Raw genomic sequence first — 22102 nt, 5'->3', positions numbered from 1 at the left:
TTACATAACATACATATATATACATATATATACATTATATATATATATATATGTTATGTAAAAAAAAGTATGTTACGTTAACGTAACAATTTACTATGACAAATTAATATAATTATAATAGTTTACTTGGTGTTACAGCATTTGTTAATTGAATGAGTTGAATAAGCGGAACGCATGAAACCACCGCATAGTTAAACAAAAAAAAAACGATTTAGTCCAAATTATGCGTGGATGTTCAATTTAGAATCTAAATTTTTAGATTGACCGTACGGCATTGGGTACTACCTTATTATTACTCAGGCAGCTGAGAGAACATTTTTCTGGGTCCTGAAATTCTCAAACTGCACATGCGCATCAGGTGATTTCTCTTTCTCGGTGGACGCCATGGCGGATAAGGAGTGAGTGTCACTCTTAAAATCCAATCTTAAGGAATCTTGCCTTAAAATACATATCGTACCGGGTTTTAATCTTTAGCGGCACTGTCGATATTGTTTACAGCGTTTCCATGTTTGTATCGTGGAAGTTTGATGCATTATATCGCCTTTTGCGAGACGTTTTATACACCGTGGCCAGACTACAATATGGCTCTCTTTGAAGTCGCACACGATATGTTGCAGAAGTGTTAGTGAGAAACAATTAAATTGGCTAACTGTTGAAAACGTTGTACGTACTTTACTCGGTGAATAATAATTTTAGTCAACGTGTCGTACTTGTTTAAGCTTTTAGATAATGCATAATGATAACATGGCCATCTTTCCTGAGCACCTCCATTTTCCTTATCCAATCTCATTGTAAATTGTAATTTTTTTTTTGTTTATCATAGAAAAAAAGTCCCGTCTGTCCCTGAGAGCCTTTTGAAGAGACGACAGGCTTATGCCGCCAGCAAGGCCGCTCGCATCAAGCGAATGCTTACAGAGAAAAAGGTAAATGCCGGGATGAGAATCTTCCGCGGATTTCCGTGTTTTTTCTGTCGGGAGTATAATTTTCGTGAATCGTGTAGATCCGTTGAGAAAATTGTTTTTATATTGGGGGGGGGGGACAAGCAGTACGGGACCAGGAACTGCTTCAGATGGGCATGGCTCGGGAGCAGCGTTATCTTACAACTCGGAACACAAAGAAAGTACGTCAGAACTTAAAAATATTATCTAAATTTCAGCAACGGCTGTGTCACAATCATGCGATCGGCGCGGTGCAGTTGCGCGGTCGGCGACGCGCTCTGTTTGCGCGGTCGGCCAAAATTAAGCTCCCTGCGCACTTAGGTCCATTTGAATTTTGGGAAGGAGTCTAAAAATAATTTCTAAATTTCAGCGACTATTCTGTCACAATAATGCAACCAGCGCGGGGCGGTTGGCGACACACTACGGTTGCGCGTTCGGTGGTGCGCTGCAGTTGTGCGATCGGACACAAATGCTCAAATGAAAAAAAGCTTTAAAAAGTCTTAGAACGGATTAAAAAAAATCCATTATTTGTAATGGGAAAAATAGATTCGGAATTAAACCGACTCGCTTCTCAAACCGCCTTCTGGAACGGTTTGTGGTCGTAAATTGAGTCTTGACTGTATTATATTCACCTTGGTAGCCCACCAAGCAGGAATATTTTCTAACAAAACCGTTGAAATTGAGTGATGAAATTAATGGTTTTGGGGGTTGCTATACTGCCAAAATCCAGAAGTTTCCATGGAGCTTTTCCCCTTGAGTCCCCTCCGGGGCGTTGCCCATGGCCTCCAATAGAGACCTGTGGCCCCTGCAGCCCCCAATGGGGGCCTGTGGCCCCTTGAGGGGAAGGGGGCTGCGGCCCTTGACCCCTGCAGCAAATAAGGGGGGCACAAGGCGTGAGGGTCCTTCGCCCCCCCGTGGGGCATGCGGGCCCCAGACTCCGGCTACTTTTCAGTGTTTTTTTTTATTTGCCGTTCTCATCCCTGTAAATGGCTCTGATCACGCCAGATAATTCTGACACGGAATTTATTCACACGCAGTTCGATCTGCGTGTGGATTAAACGGTCACGGTTGATGATATACACGCCTTCTTTCCTCGTCATATCGACAATGGTTACAGACAATTCAAACTAGCCAGTTGTGTCTGAAACCACCAGTGAATGTTAATCACTGTTCAAACTGCACCTATTTTGCTGTTTGTGCCACTTAGCATGTAGTAAACCTGATTGTTGTCATAGGCCCGCAAAGCTGAAAGAAAGGTCATCTTTAAGAGGGCCGAGCAGTACCACAAGGAGTACAGGCAGATGTACAGGCGTGAGATCCGCCTTTCACGAACTGCTCGTAAAGTTGGAAACTATTATGTGCCGGCTGAGCCCAAATTGGCATTTGTCATCAGGATTCGAGGGTGAGTGAAGGTCTGAGCAGAAGAATTGTTTTATTTTTGCAACTTTACTCGTCTCTTAAGGTTAGCATGACAAGTGTGGTTAATGATGTCTGGGTCTTTCCCCGACTTATCGACTATGATGATACAGTCCTTACATTAAGCCAAATTTGTTCTGAAACCACACAAAATGTTTTAATTATTCAAATGATTCCGTACCAGTACATCTGCTGACTGAATGGATAATTTTTTGTAGCATCAATGGCGTGAGCCCAAAGGTCCGCAAAGTTCTGCAGTTGCTGCGTCTTCGTCAGATCTTCAACGGCGTGTTTGTTAAACTTAACAAGGCTTCCATCAACATGCTCAGGATAGCAGAACCTTACATTGCTTGGGGGTGAGTTTATTTCCACTGGTTGCTGAAATGAAAGCCAGTTTTGTCTGAAACCACATTCATATTAAAAGTTTAAAAAAATCTGTCTTAAGTTTAAATAGTTGAGGAGTGAATAACTTGGCATTTTGAAACATCACAGATACCCCAACCTGAAATCTGTGCGTGAGCTCATCTATAAACGTGGCTTCGGAAAGATCAGGAAACAGCGCATCGCCCTCACGGACAACGCTTTGGTCAAGGGGAATCTTGGTAATGCACACATTTTGACGTATGCCTCAGTTTGAATGGATTCCCACATGCAGTTCAATCTGTGTGTGGATTAAACGGTCATGGTTGATGATGCACACCCCTTCTTTCCTCGGCTTATCGACAATGGTGAAAGAAAATTCAAACTTAGCCAGTTGTGTCTGAAACCACCTTCAGAATGTTTATCACTGTTCAAATGGCACCTTTTTGCTGTTTGCGCAATTTAACATGCTTAAATGTTCACTTGCAGGCAAATATGGAATAATCTGCGTGGAGGACCTCATCCACGAAATATACACCGTTGGCAAGAACTTTAAGTCGGCCAACAACTTTCTGTGGCCATTCAAGCTGTCATCGCCTCGTGGTGGCATGAATAAAAAGACCACCCACTTTGTGGAGGGAGGTGACGCTGGCAACAGGGAGGACCAGATAAACCGAATGATCAGGAGGATGAATTAAATCGTAAGTTTTGTTGCAAAAGATTAGTGCCCGCTTTCAAGTTGTCTCATTGGGTGTGGTTAATGATGCAATATTCTTTTCCCGTCTTATCGACTATGGTGAAAAACAGCTAAAGATAAGCCAACTTTGTCTGAAACCACATTTACCTGTGAAGACGCCAAAGCACTTCCACATATATGCCACTTAAACTGAACCATTTTTGTTTTTCTTTTCAGATTTGTACAAGACTCAAAGTTCAATAAAAACAAAAAAGTTTGACTACTTTGTTCCCACTGTGTTTTGAATTAGCACTACGGGCAATTAACCTTATTCCCCACCACATCAACAGAAATGTTTTTGAATACTTCAAATAGCCAGTCAGTCTTTTAGAGAGCTTTGTAAAAAAAAAAAAAAATTTGCATGTGGAATAAAATCGTCCGCGAGCCCTTGGTATTCCATTTGTTGATGCAGATAGTCACATCGAACTGGAGGCTGCAAGCGGTGGGTCGTTTAAGAACAATGTTGCCTTGGTAACGGCGCGTATTACGTTTGGTGTAGTGAGGGCGACTTAGTATACACTAGGGGTGTAACGATTCATCGATACACATCGATTAATTGATATAATGCTCTACGATTTATTGGCATCGATGCTAAACGTAAACATCGATTTATATCGCCGTGTTTGACTTTCGACATTAGACGCGACTTTAGTTTTAAATCCAGTTCATTGTTGCCTGCTTCCTCTTTCCGGGAGCAGTGCGCGGCGTTGTGTTGTGAGCAGAGCAGGCACGTGAAAGGGAAGTCGACAACTAGTATGCAGCTCCTGGGCTGGTGCTATGATTAGTGTCCAAAAAGACGAGGAAATTTGCTCCCCTTTAGGCTTCAAGTCATTCGTTTGGAAGCACTTTGGATTCCAAAGAAAAGATGGCTCAACGGACAAGACACGTGCAGTTTGTAAATCCTGCCATGCGGTGATCAAATATTCTGGGACCACAAATCTCGCCGCACATTTAAAGATAAAACACGACATCAAAGTTCAGTGTTAAAGTAAGCACTTTGTATACTACAATACTCTTGTGATTTCCTAAATAAAGAGTTTGCAGTACCTTGTTGATTTTGCATATGAATTGTTATGAATCAGGATATTGTTCTATATTTTTTATTTAAAAAAATATATATATCGATCGTAGAGTACTATATCGTGAATGAATCGCAGCAGGCTTTAAGATATCGGCAAATATCGTATTGTAGTTCTTTATATCGATATATCGTATCGTGTCAAAACCCGCGATTTACACCCCTAGTATACACCTTTGAGTTACTTTCCAACAACATGAAGGGATAGTGTACAGTTAACTACTCTTGAGTGTGCAACATGACGTTGCATCTGGAAGCGTCGCTGCCGTCTTCAGAAACCTTTCTTGAAACGGGACGCTCAAATTGCGACCATCATGGGCCCAATTCAGGCGCTCGACAGGTTGATGATGACAGCCACTTTGAGACGACTACCTTTCACACGACCGATTTGGACGTTTTCATCGGCTCAACCTTTGAATAGTGAGTGAACGACGTTGCCATACACACGCGAACGTAGCTTCTGTGCTAAACGACAGCTAACTAGTGGTTCATTCATAACGTAGGAATTCAGAGATGTCCATTTTGGCTAAGCCATTTATTTCGCATCTAAAATTCATCATCCCTTTATCCGTGGTTTTCCGACATGACCATTTATCATCAACTTTGCGTTTTTGAGTTGACTGCAGACCAGAAGTTGCCTTGGTGTAGTTCGTTAGTTTCACCTCTAGGTGGTGGTAATGTATCATGATAATGAATAGCAATCACGCGTCAGTGACGTCTGTTTGACTATTGGGACACTATCTGAACAAATAACGTTATTTTAGATGGCGTGCTGGAGAACACTAGTTTACTCCCTCCATTAGGGGACAACCATGGACAACCCCAACAGGATGAGCAGCCCTTTGGCCTCTCCAAGACCCATCCAGTTGGCCATGCTTGGAGGCCCTTAACCTTGAGGTTTGCTCTTAAGCAATTTTGTGGCAACATAAGTTATAGTGCATTGTAAAGCACAAGAGCAGCTGTAAAAAAGTGGTGTATACACTAACTATTTGCACCCCTTCTTGATCTTTCTCTTTTGTTTGTTCCCTGCAGATTATCTGAGCGATACAAATTTAACGGGAGCCCGGCTGCTCTTTTGTCACCTACAATAGTCCTTAGAGCAGGGGTCACCAAACTACGGCCTGCGGGCCGGATACGGCCCATGGGACCGTTTAATCCGGCCCGCCAACCCTGAACAAATTGTATTATTAAACTTTTTTTTTTGTCATTTTGCCTGCAATGACTGCGTTTCCCCAGTAGATGGGGAAGCGCTCGCCTGCGCATTTACTACCGGAAGCCGTGTCAGAAAGCTCGGTGCACACTCACAAGTGCGTGTACATACTCAGTAGTACGGACATGGCGCACTCGCGCTCTATTTGTATCAGTCTCGAATTTAGAGCGTGGGCTGTGACCACAGCATTCTTGTAATTCGCGCGCTGAGCTTTCAGATGCAGTTTTGCACTAAAGCCACCCACAAACCTTCCCCTGGAATCCTTCCATTAAAATGAGTCGCCCAAGGAAAAGCAAGGTGGACACAGTTTAAAAGAAAGTGGCCAATTTGGCTCCACGTACGCGACGTGACGTTCAGCCACATGAACGTCAACATTAACCCGTCACAGATCGAGGTAAACAGACCAACACCTTGGATCTCGCCTAAGAATTGCCACAACAAATTTTACTACAGACTATGACGCACTAGCAAACTTTAACAAAAAAGACAGCGGTGTCTACAAGCCTACTGGAACCTACAAAAGGATTATAAGGAAGGAACACAAGAACTTTAAGAGACTGCTCATATGTGTCAGCATGTGACAACTGAGCTGAACTTTTATCTGTTAAGATTGTGCATGGCACAACAGAAAGTTAATGTTCCATGACTTTCTTTTCTATGAAGAACCCAGAGAGAGTTATTTAGTTATTATTTATTTCCTGTTTTTTCTGTGAAGAACTCAGAGAGGGTTATTTAGTTATTATTTATTTCATTAATAGTGTTATTATTTGTTTCCTGACTTTTTTTCTGTAAAGAACCTGGAAAGGGTTATTAAATAACCGTTATTTGGTTAGGTGTGGCTTTCTGGAAAACAATACATTTTTTAAGCTCCCCTACGATCGTCACATTTTTTCTGTTCCAAACTGACACCGGCCCCCTATCAGAGAAGGGAAAAGTTATGTGGCCCTCACAGGAAAAAGTTTGGGGACCCCTGGTCTATAGGAATGTATGATTCCAGCCATGTCCTCCGCCCATTTATCTGGGTCTTCAGCAACAGGGGTAACCCCTTCAACTGCTTTTCTTGCCTCTTCCAAAGTCCATGGCCGGAAAACATACGTATGTGGAGGTTGGCCTTCCCCTACAATAGGGTTTACCACCTGTATCATTGGGCACACATTAACATTGTCCATATTTTGGGAAAATCTGGCAGCAGTGGTCAAACCTCTTGTTTGTACAGGACTTCTAGTAATGTGACCCTGACTTTTTTTCTGTTATATGGGGGAGGGTGCAAGTCTGCTAAACTTGGATACAAGTTTTGCATACGAGCGGAAGATCCCTCTTGCTCCGCTTGAGCTGCACTTCCAGCTGCCGCTGGAGCCGTGGCCGGGACAGTGCGCCTGCCTGTGGCCTCATTGTCTTCCGGTCTGACAAACATAGTTGCAGCCTCATCACTTTTCAACTTTCTATCTTTTGTCCTTTGGATTTGTTCTCTTCTCTCTTGTGAAGCTTTCAACCACAGTATAGCACAATTCAATTCTCACTCTTCTCTTTTCTTTTCCAGTCCCTTCGTTTTCCTATCGACACTCTCCTCCAAAACATCAACCACTATCTAACACACTTCAACTTTCAACTTTCCTTCTACTCCATACTTTTTCTTCCACTTTGGCATGTATTGCATACAATTAAGAAATTTACTCGCCATGTACTTCTCATCTCCTACAAGAGCTAGGGATTTTATTTCCCATCTTAATTTGGTATTTTAGGTTTATACAATTTTTACATTTTTTCTTTCTTTGAGGATCCTCAATGCAGGTTTAAATTGACCTTTCAACAAATTACTAGCCTGTGTTATTGCCGTGGATCAATGGCAGAACTGCTATTTAGTCAATTTATCCTACAAGTCGCACACTCAACCACACAAGTTTCTTATCCATTCCTATGCGAAGTCCTCTTTTAAAAAAAAGAGCTGCTTCATTCGGAGAGGGGACTCTACACCCCTTCCTTCCCTGGGAACTAGACAACAGTCCTGTCACCTAACCCTGCCAACGCAAAGTTGTACCCCTTAGAACCAGTTCAGTGGCCTAGTGGTTAGAGTGTCCGCCCTGAGACTGGAAGGTTGTGGGTTCAAACCCCGGCCAGGTCATACCGAAGACTATAAAAATGGGACCCATTGCCTCCCTGCTTGGCACTCAGCATTAAGGGTTGGAATTGGTGGTTAGATCACCAAACGGTTCCCGAGCGTGGCACCGCTGCTGCTCACTGCTCCCCTCTCCCCCAGGGGATGGATTAAAATCACATGGGGATGGGTTAAATGCAGAGGACAAATTTCACCACACCCAGATGTGTGTGTGATGATCATTGGGACTTTAACTTAACTTTAACTTTATGCTAGTTACGCATCAACTCCTGCCAAAGAGGACTTAACTGTCTAGCTAACTAGCTAGTTAGTTAGTTAGGCACTTTAACTTAACAGTGGTTGTCAAATGAGGGTACACGGAGGTACGTGAGATTTCACAAAAATATACAAAACAGTTTGAAACCACTGCTCCAAAAGAGCCACTTCATCCGGAGGAGGACTCTACAACACCCACTCCTTCCACAAGACTTCTGTCTTCCCTATTTTCTTACGTTTTCCCTGTGCACTTTTACCTTTACACGTTTCACAACAACACAACACACAAATTAATAATGCACTTATCCATTGATGTTATTGTTATGCAAATGAAGTGCAGGTGTTTTGGGGGGAGGGGCTGTGCAGGTGTTTTAGGGGGGAGGGGGAGCAAGATTTGTGGGGGATGTGCTGCAGTGTCACTAAGATAACACTAGATGGCGACATTCGCACAGGAAAAAAATTGACAGGAAAAAAATTGAGATGGAGAGGTGCAGTGTCACTAAGATAACACTAGAGGGCGGCATTTGTAAGGGGGAGAAATGGGTGGGGGGCTTAGGTGGTTTTTTTTGGTTTTTTTTATTTTGGGAGACAGAATGTCTGAAGAAAGGAGATTTAAGTTGAAGTAAAGGGGAGACATTTAGATTTAAGTTGAACTATTTACAAAGGCAGCGACTCTGAACTTGCAGATTATAAGGTTTTTTTTCTGGAAACAAAATGTTTGAAGAAAGGTGTTATGTTGGGACATGTTTGAAATTAGTATCTTATTTATATAGAAGTATTACTTTTTATTTAGCTGAAATAACGTAATTTCGTTTTTGTGTACAGCGTGTGTTTACAAAATGACAATAAAGTCTGTCTAAGATTTAAGTTGAAGTAAAGGGGAGACATTTAGATTTAAGTTGAACTATTTACAAAAGCAGCGACTCTGAACTTGCAGATTATAAGGTTTTTTTTTGGAAACAAAATGTTTGAAGAAAGGTGTTATGTTGGGACATGTTTGAAATTAGTATCTTATTTAACTTTTTTATCTTATTTCACATTTATATAGAAATATCACTTTTTATTTAGTTGAAATAACGTAATTTCGTTTTTGTGTGCAGCGTGTGTTTACAAAATGACAATAAAGTTTGTCTAAGATTTAAGTTGAAGTAAAGGGGAGACATTTAGATTTAAGTTGAACTATTTACAAAGGCAGCGACTCTGAACTTGCAGATTATAGGTTTTTTTTTGGAAACAAAATGTCTGAAGAAAGGAGATTTAAGTTGAAGTAAAGGGGAGACATTTAGATTTAAGTTGAACTATTTACAAAAGCAGCGACTCTGAACTTGCAGATTATAAGGGTTTTTTTGGAAACAAAATGTTTGAAGAAAGGTGTTATGTTGCGACATGTTTGAAATTAGTATCTTATTTAACTTTTTTATCTTATTTCACATTTATATAGAAATATCACTTTTTATTTAGTTGAAATAACATAATTTCGTTTTTGTGTGCAGCGTGTGTTTACAAAATGACAATAAAGTTTGTCTAAGATTTAAGTTGAAGTAAAGGGGGGACATTTAGATTTAAGTTGAACTATTTACAAAGGCAGCGACTCTGAACTTGCAGATTATAGGGTTTTTTTTGGAAACAAAATGTCTGAAGAAAGGTGTTATGTTGGGACATGTTTGAAATTAGTATTTTAAGATTTGAAGCATTTACAAAAGGGGAGAAAAACTGTAAGAAATGTAGCTTTTTTAGAGAGAGATGTTATGACAAAGGAAGAAAACTTGGGTCAATGACTCTAAAGAATGTGGGCAGCTGTAGGTTTTTAGAGAGATGTTATGACAAAGGAAGAAAAAATAGGGCCAACGACTCTGAAACATTCCGACAGGTGTGGGTGTCAGGACAATGGAAGGAGAATTTGGGGTAACGACTCTGTACGATTCTGAACTATTCACAAAGGCAACGACTCTGCTGACTAGAAAATACTGGTTTTTACTGGACTTAACTGTGCTGTGCTGTGTCAGAGGTCATTTCTGAGAAAACAGTTGAAGGCTTTATATTTTAGTATATTTGGTGTACTTTTAACATATTACATTTTGCTTAGATAGTTCTAGGAGTAGTCTAACATCTTGAGTAAAACACGTGACAAAGGTGTGGTTTTAAGGAGACGGTGGGTGGACCTACGCAAGTATATTTAAGGTCAGGGTTGGTGAGCGCTGAGTATAAAGCGACGCTGCTAAACTTGAAGCTTAAATCATGATCGCTGAAACGCCTGTTACTATTCATTTATCTCATAAAGGTGACGACGGATTGTTAAATGCTCCTAGGAAAAAACATATGTACCTCAAGCGTATGCAGCAGCCTTCTACAGAGAAACTTGAACAGAGCTGGGACTTGACAACAGAGACTCGATGGGGGTTTAAATTTTTTTATGAAGTCGGGGAGCTATTTTTCTTCATGAAAAGCCGAGGAGATTCAGCCGGTAACAATACTTTTGGCTTATTTTCTTCGAACGACTGGGGTGTGCTAAATCAGCTCCTGCCCCGGGTTTTGACTGATTTTTTAAACGATTACGGTGTACAAGGTGTATTGAACATGACTTGGGTTTCAAGAATTACGGCGAGCGGAAAATGTTTTTTACGGGTTAAAGTTTATCCACAAACTATTGAGGGCGAAGAAGATGGCGAGGTAGTCGATTTGCTTTATTTAACATTAGAAGCGTTCAATAACGAATGTGGGGTTTTTCAAACATTACTTAATGTGCCTTTAACTCAGTGCTTCTCAATTATTTTCTGTTACGCCCCCCCCAGCAAGAAGAAAACTATTCGCGCCCCCCCTCCCCACCGTGACTATCCTAACTTGTCTTGTAAGTCGTAAAATGTTGCACTGTCGCAAACGTGACAGAAGTAACAATGAGAGCGCCACTGCCCCCTGCTGTAGTAAACGCGCAATTACACTTTATTCTAGTACTGCCAAAAAAAAAAGCCTGTTCCCCAGGGTCACACGCGCCCCCCCAGGAATAGCACCGCGCCCCCCAAGGGGGGCGCGCCCCACTATTTGAGAAGCACTGCTTTAACTGAATGGCAAGAAAAGATGCAAGCCTCTAGTGATAGTATTTCAAGGCTCTTTGTTGCAAGTCGTGTCTGGACAAATATCGTTGGAGCGAAACGTAAATTGACTTTAGATTAGCCTTACTAAAAAATAACTTTTAAACTCCTCAACTCCTTACACCACGCACACACACACACACACACACACACACACACTTACACGCACGCGCACATGCACGCGCACACTTACACGCACGCGCACACTTACATGCACGCGCACACTTACATGCACGCGCACACGCACACCTACCTGCACGTACACATGTAAACATTAGCATAACTTTAGACATGGGGAATGTTTACGCCCCTAGAGTTAGTTATGCTAATGTTTACATGTGTACGTGCAGGTAGGTGTGCGTGTGCGCGTGCATGTAAGTGTGCGCGTGCATGTAAGTGTGCGCGTGCGTGTAAGTGTGCGCATGCATGTGCGCGTGCGTGTAAGTGTGTGTGTGTGTGTGTGTGTGTGTGTGTGTGCGTGGTGTAAGGAGTTGAGGAGTTTAAAAGTTATTTTTTAGTAAGGCTAATCTAAAGTCAATTTACGTTTCGCTCCAACGATATTTGTCCAGACACGACTTGCAACAAAGAGCCTTGAAATACTATCACTAGAGGCTTGCATCTTTTCTTGCCATTCAGTTAAAGGCACATTAAGTAATGTTTGAAAAACCCCACATTCGTTATTGAACGCTTCTAATGTTAAATAAAGCAAATCGACTACCTCGCCATCTTCTTCGCCCTCAATAGTTTGTGGATAAACTTTAACCCGTAAAAAACATTTTCCGCTCGCCGTAATTCTTGAAACCCAAGTCATGTTCAGTACACCTTGTACACCGTAATCGTTTAAAAAATCAGTCAAAACCCGGGGCAGGAGCTGATTTAGCACACCCCAGTCGTTCGAAGAAAATAAGCCAAAAGTATTGTTACCGGCTGAATCTCCTCGGCTTTTCATGAAGAAAAATAGCTCCCCGACTTCATAAAAAAATTTAAACCCCCATCGAGTCTCTGTTGTCAAGTCCCAGCTCTGTTCAAGTTTCTCTGTAGAAGGCTGCTGCATACGCTTGAGGTACATATGTTTTTTCCTAGGAGCATTTAACAATCCGTCGTCACCTTTATGAGATAAATGAATAGTAACAGGCGTTTCAGCGATCATGATTTAAGCTTCAAGTTTAGCAGCGTCGCTTTATACTCAGCGCTCACCAACCCTGACCTTAAATATACTTGCGTAGGTCCACCCACCGTCTCCTTAAAACCACACCTTTGTCACGTGTTTTACTCAAGATGTTAGACTACTCCTAGAACTATCTAAGCAAAATGTAATATGTTAAAAGTACACCAAATATACTAAAATATAAAGCCTTCAACTGTTTTCTCAGAAATGACCTCTGACACAGCACAGCACAGTTAAGTCCAGTAAAAACCAGTATTTTCTAGTCAGCAGAGTCGTTGCCTTTGTGAATAGTTCAGAATCGTACAGAGTCGTTACCCCAAATTCTCCTTCCATTGTCCTGACACCCACACCTGTCGGAATGTTTCAGAGTCGTTGGCCCTATTTTTTCTTCCTTTGTCATAACATCTCTCTAAAAACTTACAGCTGCCCACATTCTTTAGAGTCATTGACCCAAGTTTTCTTCCTTTGTCATAACATCTCTCTCTAAAAAAGCTACATTTCTTACAGTTTTTCTCCCCTTTTGTAAATGCTTCAAATCTTAAAATACTAATTTCAAACATGTCCCAACATAACACCTTTCTTCAGACATTTTGTTTCCAAAAAAAACCCTATAATCTGCAAGTTCAGAGTCGCTGCCTTTGTAAATAGTTCAACTTAAATCTAAATGTCCCCCCTTTACTTCAACTTAAATCTTAGACAAACTTTATTGTCATTTTGTAAACACACGCTGCACACAAAAACGAAATTATGTTATTTCAACTAAATAAAAAGTGATATTTCTATATAAATGTGAAATAAGATAAAAAAGTTAAATAAGATACTAATTTCAAACATGTCGCAACATAACACCTTTCTTCAAACATTTTGTTTCCAAAAAAACCCTTATAATCTGCAAGTTCAGAGTCGCTGCTTTTGTAAATAGTTCAACTTAAATCTAAATGTCTCCCCTTTACTTCAACTTAAATCTCCTTTCTTCAGACATTTTGTTTCCAAAAAAAAACCTATAATCTGCAAGTTCAGAGTCGCTGCCTTTGTAAATAGTTCAACTTAAATCTAAATGTCTCCCCTTTACTTCAACTTAAATCTTAGACAAACTTTATTGTCATTTTGTAAACACACGCTGCACACAAAAACGAAATTACGTTATTTCAACTAAATAAAAAGTGATATTTCTATATAAATGTGAAATAAGATAAAAAAGTTAAATAAGATACTAATTTCAAACATGTCCCAACATAACACCTTTCTTCAAACATTTTGTTTCCAAAAAAAAACCTTATAATCTGCAAGTTCAGAGTCGCTGCTTTTGTAAATAGTTCAACTTAAATCTAAATGTCTCCCCTTTACTTCAACTTAAATCTTAGACAGACTTTATTGTCATTTTGTAAACACACGCTGTACACAAAAACGAAATTACGTTATTTCAGCTAAATAAAAAGTAATACTTCTATATAAATAAGATACTAATTTCAAACATGTCCCAACATAACACCTTTCTTCAAACATTTTGTTTCCAGAAAAAAAACCTTATAATCTGCAAGTTCAGATTCGCTGCCTTTGTAAATAGTTCAACTTAAATCTAAATGTCTCCCCTTTACTTCAACTTAAATCTCCTTTCTTCAGACATTCTGTCTCCCAAAATAAAAAAAAACAAAAAAAACCACCTAAGCCCCCCACCCATTTCTCCCCCTTACAAATGCCGCCCTCTAGTGTTATCTTAGTGACACTGCACCTCTCCATCTCAATTTTTTTCCTGTCAATTTTTTTCCTGTGCGAATGTCGCCATCTAGTGTTATCTTAGTGACACTGCAGCACATCCCCCACAAATCTTGCTCCCCCTCCCCCCTAAAACACCTGCACAGCCCCTCCCCCCAAAACACCTGCACTTCATTTGCATAACAATAACATCAATGGATAAGTGCATTATTAATTTGTGTTGTGAGGTGGTCATTTCTTCATGCGCAGTGATAAACTCGGCACTCTAAAGCACCCGAGAGCGTTTTTTTCGATGCCAACCTAACCAGAGTGACGGGAGCGGCACAATTCAGAAAAAGTGCTCAGCTCGCCGAGAAAATGCGATTTAAGCAATAAAATTAAAAATGTTTATAAAACATAAACCAAACGTTGGAGGTGGTCATTTCTTCATGCGCAGTGATAAACTCGGCACTCTAAAGCACCCGAGAGCGTTTTTTTCGATGCCAACCTAACCAGAGTGACGGGAGCGGCACAATTCAGAAAAAGTGCTCAGCTCGCCGAGAAAATGCGATTTAAGCAATAAAATTAAAAATGCTTATAAAACATAAACCAAACGTTGGAGCTGGTCATTTCTTCATGCGCAGTGATAAACTCGGCACTCTAAAGAACGCGAGAGCGTTTCTTTCGATGCCAACCTAACCAGAGTGACGGGAGCGGCACAATTCAGAAAAAGTGCTCAGCTCGCCGAGAAAATGCGATTTAAGCAATAAAATTAAAAATGCTTATAAAACATAAACCAAACGTTGGAGGTGGTCATTTCTTCATGCGCAGTGATAAACTCGGCACTCTAAAGCACCCGAGAGCGTTTTTTTCGATGCCAACCTAACCAGAGTGACGGGAGCGGCACAATTCAGAAAAAGTGCTCAGCTCGCCGAGAAAATGCGATTTAAGCAATAAAATTAAAAATGCTTATAAAATATAAACCAAACGTTGGAGGTGGTCATTTCTTCATGCGCAGTGATAAACTCGGCACTCTAAAACACCCGAGAGCGTTTTTTTCGGTGCCAACCTAACCAGAGTGACGGGAGCGGCACAATTCAGAAAAAGTGCTCAGCTCGCCGAGAAAATGCAATTTAAGCAATAAAATTAAAAATGCTTATAAAACATAAACCAAACGTTGGAGGTGGTCATTTCTTCATGCGCAGTGATAAACTCGGCACTCTAAAGCACCCGAGAGCGTTTTTTTCGATGCCAACCTAACCAGAGTGACGGGAGCGGCACAATTCAGAAAAAGTGCTCAGCTCGCCGAGAAAATGCGATTTAAGCAATAAAATTAAAAATACTTATAAAACATAAACCAAACGTTGGAGGTGGTCATTTCTTCATGCGCAGTGATAAACTCGGCACTCTAAAGCACCCGAGAGCGTTTTCTTCGATGCCAACCTAACCAGAGTGACGGGAGCGGCACAATTCAGAAAAAGTGCTCAGCTCGCCGAGAAAATGCGATTTAAGCAATAAAATTAAAAATGCTTATAAAACATAAACCAAACGTTGGAGGTGGTCATTTCTTCATGCGCAGTGATAAACTCGGCACTCTAAAGCACCCGAGATCGTTTTTTTCGATGCCAAGCTAACCAGAGTGACGGGAGCGGCACAATTCAGAAAAAGTGCTCAGCTCGCCGAGAAAATGCGATTTAAGCAATAAAATTAAAAATGCTTATAAAACATAAACCAAACGTTGGAGGTGGTCATTTTTTCATGCGCAGTGATAAACTCGGCACTCTAAAGCACCCGAGAGCGTTTTTTTCGATGCCAACCTAACCAGAGTGACGGGAGCGGCACAATTCAGAAAAAGTGCTCAGCTCGCCGATAAAATGCGATTTAAGCAATAAAATTAAAAATGCTTATAAAACATAAACCAAACGTTGGAGGTGGTCATTTCTTCATGCGCAGTGATAAACTCGGCACTCTAAAGCACCCGAGAGCGTTTTTTTCGATGCCAACCTAACCAGAGTGACGGGAGCGGCACAATTCAGAAAAAGTGCTCAGCTCGCCGAGAAAATGCGATTTAGGCAATAAAATTAAAAATGCTTATAAAACATAAACCACACGTTGGAGGTGGTCATTTCTTCATGCGCAGTGATAAACTCGGCACTCTAAAGCACCCGAGAGCGTTTTTTTCGATGCCAACCTAACCAGAGTGACGGGAGCGGCACAATTCAGAAAAAGTGCTCAGCTCGCCGAGAAAATGCGATTTAAGCAATAAAATTAAAAATTTCTTTTAAAACATAAACCAAACGTTGGAGGTGGTCATTTCTTCATGCGCAGTGATAAACTCGGCACTCTAAAGCACCCGAGAGCGTTTTTTTCGATGCCAACCTAACCAGCGTGACGGGAGCGGCACAATTCAGAAAAAGTGCTCAGCTCGCCGAGAAAATGCGATTTAAGCAATAAAATTAAAAATGCTTATAAAACATAAACCAAACGTTGGAGGTGTGTAGTGTATTATTATTACGATATCATGCAATGTTCATCTCACTAGTAAGCCTAAGTAGGGAGAGGTGTTGGATGGTGTGACAGGCAGGAGTTTTAGGAAGAAGAAGAAAAGAAAAAGGGGGGAGTGAGACTCGCCAAGAGGGGCAATAAAGAGAAGCAGACAGTTTTGAGCAAGACAACGGGAAAAAAAAAAGGGGGAGAGACAAATGATGACGTGAAAAGCCAGAGAGAATAGTCTGACCCATCTTTATTGAATTTAATTAAGATAAGTAATAGAGATCGAGTTTGTAGGACCAATCTGAGGTTATGGAGGCTCCCTCAAAACGCGGGTCCCACATTTAGTCCCTCAGATAGACATATATGACAATTTGCGATGAATCTGATGGGCGAGTTTATGGAAAATTGAATTGGAGATTTTACAATAGGTCATGTTGACGAGTATGTCCGAATGTGAAGAGTCACTATTAGGAGTCAATATTTGCCTACACACTAACATACTAACTTTGCTTGGTTTGGGGGGAGAGCTGAGTGATAGAGACGGATGAGTGTGTCTGTGAGTGTGTGGATGGGTGAGTGCGCATGTGATCATCTACGGCTGTGTGTGCGCAGTATGATTGGCCAGAGAGGTCTGAAGTTGGGGTGATGTGTTTGCCATTGAGGATAAAATTCCTCTCACCTGAAGGGGTGGTACAGATCGGAGGGACTGGAACTGGTAAGTGATGAGCTCTGACCGGAACCGTGGTTCAATGTTCAATCAGGGGCACCATCAACAACAAAACCGTTCGATGGAGAAGGCCCGTTTCAGCGATATGGTCAGACAAGACAGAACTAATATCAAGCATCAAGACTTTGGACAATTTGACGTGTGACGACTTTGAGCTCACCCGACGGAGTGATGGACAAGGTGGACAGTGACCAAATGTTTGACGCTTGAGCTTGCTTGCGACATGGCGAGCTCTGCTTTGTTTTTCTGTGTGACATGATTTTTTGCAGCAGCAGCAGCAACGGCCACCAGCCAAGGAGCGGATTGCGCGTTGTTTGCGTAAACTTGTTTTCGTTCTTGCAGGTTGTCAATTGCGTTCGTGGAAAATTTGTATTGAATTTACAGGAATATGTTAACCCTTGCCCTTTTGGTTTTTATAATGAACTTGTTGATTACATGGTTTTCAGGACAGGATCCCCGAGCGCCAGGATTCATTTTATGACTGTTTTTGTTTTGATACTTGAGGTCTGTTTTTGTGTGTACAAATGTCCGCTGTCAGCAGGGCTACAAGCTCACTGACAGGAGTGCGCTGATTTTTGTTTGTGTTGCCGAGTGTGTGGTGGACAGTCAAGTTTCAGGGACTTGGGGTGACGGTCCCGGGGCCCAGATTGGAGCTAGAGGTTCCGCGGGCCTGGCTACAATGAGTGTGGTGATGAGAGGGGACGCTTTGCAGGTTCCTTTTGATACGTAATGACACATTAAGTGAATGTGTCAAAAGGGGGGAGTGGTAAAACAGAAAGGGGTGAGTAGGTTTCAATTTGTAATTGTGATATACAAAGTTTTTTTCCAAATTCACTTGTTTTTAAGCTTTAACAGGACACGCCAGAATTCAACTAGCAGTGATGGAAGGAGCAGAAGAAGCGTCTTGAAAGAAAGGGAGTTAACGGGAGACAACAGCCTGGAATGGATGCGAAGCGTGGTAACAATTTAGTGACAATAAGGTTTAAGGTTTTTCAATGACAAAGTGCGAAGGACAAATCATACAGTGATTTGGGAATGGACAGTGGCACAATACACAACGAAAGTTTGGAAGGTTATTGAATGTCGGAGGAAGACGGGGCCAGAGACAAGGAATGGGGAAATTTCTGAACGCGTGACTGCATCAAAGCTGCTATTACAGGGCAAATGTTTAATTATACATTTTAGGACGAGTAGTTTGCATAACGAATACAGAAAGGATTTGAGTGGCTGTACCGTTTTGGAAAGATTACGTGAGCGTTGTTTCAGAATGATGACTGGTTTGAACAGTGAGGTGACTCGAACATAAGGCACGGATACATAAAGGTACAGATCTAGGAAACTACAGTATTGTGAGGGATACCGGTTTGAGAATGCTACGCATCTTTAAACTGAAGAAGGACTTTGGGGGTGACAAATAGTATTTGGACGGGAAAAAGAGCGGTTGAAGTGACATGACTGACGGGACTTCAGAAAGATGACAGTGTGATTGAGACAGGGACGTCTGCGACAGGAAAGGCTACCAGGAACAGGTAGAATTTACATTGTGACTGGGGGGATCTAGCAATGCTGTCGGCACGACGAGAAATGAGGGGAATGAGTCCTGGAGTGTTTGCTTGTTTGTTTGTTTGTTTGTTTGTTTGTTTGTTTGTTTGTTTGTTTGTTTCAGGGACCGCGTGGGCCTCTGGAAACGCGGGGTAGGTGTCGGGAGCCCTCGGGCGTTCTGATGAGATTTCGATGAGACGATGGACACAGCTTTTTCCTCGTTGCCCCATCACCGCAAGAGAATTATTTGAGGGGGCCGGTAACACAGGAGCAATTGGGTTGTGTTGCCCCGCCAGCGGTGGCCGTCGGGGCCGGAGAGACGTCTGGCCTGGGCTGCTACCTTTGACATTATGACTCCACGTGTTCGCACTGTTAAAGTCACTTGATACAGACAGTAGCTTTAATTTGTCATAGGTCGCCTGGCTGCTGACCGGGCCTTGCACGGGATTCAACGGCCATAGGCAACAGGAGGACATTGTGCGGACAGCCGGCCCGGGACAGTGCCGTCTACTACTAGTGCTATTTCCCACTGACGGCTCAGTGGACTGGATTTCATATCTGCACGTACTTGTGCGTGCAAGGGGGGCAGCGCAACGACGGGTTTAATGTTCTTGCATGCTTTGACGATTCGTTTTTATATACCTCACTGTGTTACCTCGTTGTTTGTTGCCATTTTATTTACTTTGTTATGTTACCTCATTTGTTTACCCCGTGGCATGTTTACTATTCGACATTGCATTTTGACCGATTGTATTTGAGGGTCGTGGTTCTGCTTGTTGCTGTGTTTAGGGCTCATGCTACGCTTTATGAAATGTGGTGTGTGCCGGAGCTCCCTTCACCTGACTCTCGCCAGGTTAGAGGCGCCTCCGGGGGTGTAGAATGGGCCTCCCTCTTTTTCCTCGTCATTAGATTGGCGGGGTTTTTTCGACGGCGGTCCGGCAACTTTTTGGGGCTTCTAACGGGCCACAGCAAACTTTTCCTCTCCAAATTGATGGCGTTGGTGATATATTACCGAAGGGGGGTGTGCGGACGGCGTCAATCAGTTAATGGGGTTGGGGGATTCGATCTTGGTCAAATGTGGTTCCTGAGAGGCCTCAGATTGCTGTCAGGGAGGAATTTGCTATTAAATTAGGTTGAGCTTTCCTAGTTAATGTAACCTTAAGTAGCATGCCTTGAGCATGATTTAGGATGAGACAAATAGGTCCAAATTGTAGACGAAAACCATAAAATGGTTGGGGGAAGGTTTTTGGATGTACCGATGTCTTTTCGTGTTGAGTTGTTGCCGGGGCACTTGCCCCGGCAGGGGGGAATATGTAGTGTATTATTATTACGATATCATGCAATGTTCATCTCACTAGTAAGCCTAAGTATGACCAGGTCATGTTCGGGTCAGGTTCGTGCGGGATTGTTTGGGGCTTGGTCCAGGAAGGTAGACTCGTTGGCGGCAGACACATCTGGCTTCCATTAACAACTGCTAAGATACACACGATGTAGAGATGGGGGAGCAACGGCGGGGTCATAGGTCAGCCAACAGCCCCATCTGCGCGCTCCCGCGTGGAGGGAAGCGCAAGGGTATAAGGTTTAGGACGAGGGTAGACAAAGGGAACTCGACATCTTGGCTAGGGCGCGAGACACTTCTCTCTGACATTGGTTGAATAAAATCTTTCCCCAATCAGCCATGTGTGACTGAAGTTTTCCTTCCCCAAGCCAGCCACTTTTTGACCATCTTGTTTGGAAGACCAGCTGACCATCGAAGAGAATTCACCACAATTTTGGCGTCACGAACTGTTCTCTTGTCCTTCGGGGAGCCCTCGCCCGCCTGGGTGCGAGCATTGAGCGTCCGGCCGGCAGGCTGAGTTTGAGGTGAGAAGCTTCCACTCACAGTATCGCAATGTGCTCGTGCCTGGTGTGGGGGGGTATGGAGTGGCTCCTAAGCGGGACAGTTAACGGGCCTGGTGTGCCAGTGGCTGGCAAGAAGGGGGGGGGGGATTGGTCTCCCCTAGCTGGATGTCGACGAGATGTGGATTTTGAAAGGGGGGAGTAGCCCCAATAGAAAAATGAAAATGTTCAATAAAAATAGAAAAAAGGAAAAAAGGCAAATAAAAATGGGAAAATAGCATAAACCTTAATGGGGAATGTGCACAACAGTGTGAGTGACATGTCTGGTGTGAATGATGAATGAGGAAGTGCCGAAGAAACCCGCTCCGTCCTGCTTCAATGACTACCGCCCCGTGGCACTTACGCCCATCATCATGAAGTGCTTTGAGCGGCTTGTCATGGAGCACATCCGATCCGTTCTCCCGCCCACCATTGACCCCTTCCAGTTTGCGTACCGAGCCAAGCGGTCTTCGGAGGATGCCATCTGCTCTGCCCTCCACTCGGCCCTCACCCACCTGGAGAGGAGGGACTCGTATGTGAGATTGCTGTTTGTGGACTTCAGTTCTGCCTTCAACACCATTGTGCCACAACGCCTCATCAGCAAACTTGACGCGCTGGGCCTCAGTACCTACCTCTGCAACTGGCTACTGGACTTCCTCTGTCAGAGGCCACAGGTAGTACGTGTTGGCGACAAAATCTCCGCCAGCATCACGCTGAGCACGGGGGCCCCCCAAGGCTGCGTGCTCAGTCCGCTGCTCTTCACCCTCCTGACGCATGACTGCACTGCAACCTACAGCGACAACCGTATCGTGAAGTTTGCTGACGACACGACTCTGGTGGGTCTCATCACCAAGGGAGACGAGACACAATACAGGCTGGAGGTTGACCTTCTGACCACGTGGTGCAGGGACAACAACCTCCTGCTGAACGTCAACAAGACCGAGGAGATTGTTGTGGACTTCCGGAAGGGTCACACCCAACACCTGCCGCTGACCATCGACGGTGCTGTGGTGGAGCGAGTGAGCAGCGCCAAGTTCCTGGGGGTGCACATCAGTGAGGATCTCTCCTGGTCCACCAACACCGCATCACTGGCAAAGAAAGCCCAGCGCCGCCTGTACTTCCTGCGGAAACTTAGGCGAGCGAGCGCTCCTCCGGCCGTCATGACTGCATTTTACCGCGGCACCATTGAGAGCGTCCTCTCCAGCTGTATTGCTGTTTGGGGTGGCGGCTGCACTGACTACAACTTGAAGGCCCTGCAGCGCATAGTGAACACGGCTGGTAAGATTGCTGGTGCTTCGCTCCCCTCCTTGAAGGACATTTACACCTCCCATCTCACCCGCAAGGCGACCACGATTGTGAGTGATGCGAGTCACCCCGCTCACTCTTTGTTCGAGCTTCTGC

The 22102-nt window shown here is 43.1% G+C and overlaps 1 protein-coding gene, 1 long non-coding RNA gene and 3 other non-coding genes across 5 annotated transcripts; all 5 read left to right on the top strand.

Moving 5' to 3' along the window:
• The first annotated feature begins 321 nt into the window (after window positions 1-321).
• Window positions 322-3673, top strand: rpl7 (ribosomal protein L7). The gene is made up of 7 exons (XM_061265972.1): window positions 322-398; window positions 824-923; window positions 2174-2340; window positions 2573-2710; window positions 2847-2956; window positions 3204-3415; window positions 3628-3673. The coding sequence occupies exons 1-6, from the start codon at window positions 385-387 to the stop codon at window positions 3410-3412; spliced, it is 738 nt and encodes a 245-aa protein (XP_061121956.1). The 5' UTR covers window positions 322-384; the 3' UTR covers window positions 3413-3415; window positions 3628-3673.
• On the top strand, window positions 2413-2504 carry LOC133144055 (small nucleolar SNORD12/SNORD106). Its single transcript, XR_009710538.1, has one exon. It is a non-coding gene; the product is annotated as a small nucleolar SNORD12/SNORD106 (small nucleolar RNA).
• Window positions 3037-3127, top strand: LOC133144056 (small nucleolar SNORD12/SNORD106). The gene has a single exon (XR_009710539.1). It is a non-coding gene; the product is annotated as a small nucleolar SNORD12/SNORD106 (small nucleolar RNA).
• LOC133144054 (small nucleolar SNORD12/SNORD106) lies at window positions 3465-3555 on the top strand. The gene has a single exon (XR_009710537.1). It is a non-coding gene; the product is annotated as a small nucleolar SNORD12/SNORD106 (small nucleolar RNA).
• A 1005-nt stretch (window positions 3674-4678) lies between the features above and the next one.
• On the top strand, window positions 4679-8444 carry LOC133143950 (uncharacterized). The gene is made up of 3 exons (XR_009710519.1): window positions 4679-4948; window positions 5293-5425; window positions 5561-8444. It is a non-coding gene; the product is annotated as an uncharacterized LOC133143950 (long non-coding RNA).
• The last annotated feature ends 13658 nt before the right edge of the window (window positions 8445-22102 follow it).

This window comes from Syngnathus typhle, linkage group LG19 (assembly GCF_033458585.1).
Source record: "Syngnathus typhle isolate RoL2023-S1 ecotype Sweden linkage group LG19, RoL_Styp_1.0, whole genome shotgun sequence".
In the NCBI taxonomy this organism is placed as follows: Eukaryota; Metazoa; Chordata; class Actinopteri; order Syngnathiformes; family Syngnathidae; genus Syngnathus; species Syngnathus typhle.
Note: the sequence above shows the minus strand (reverse complement) of the source record. Positions and strands in the feature narration are given on the sequence as shown.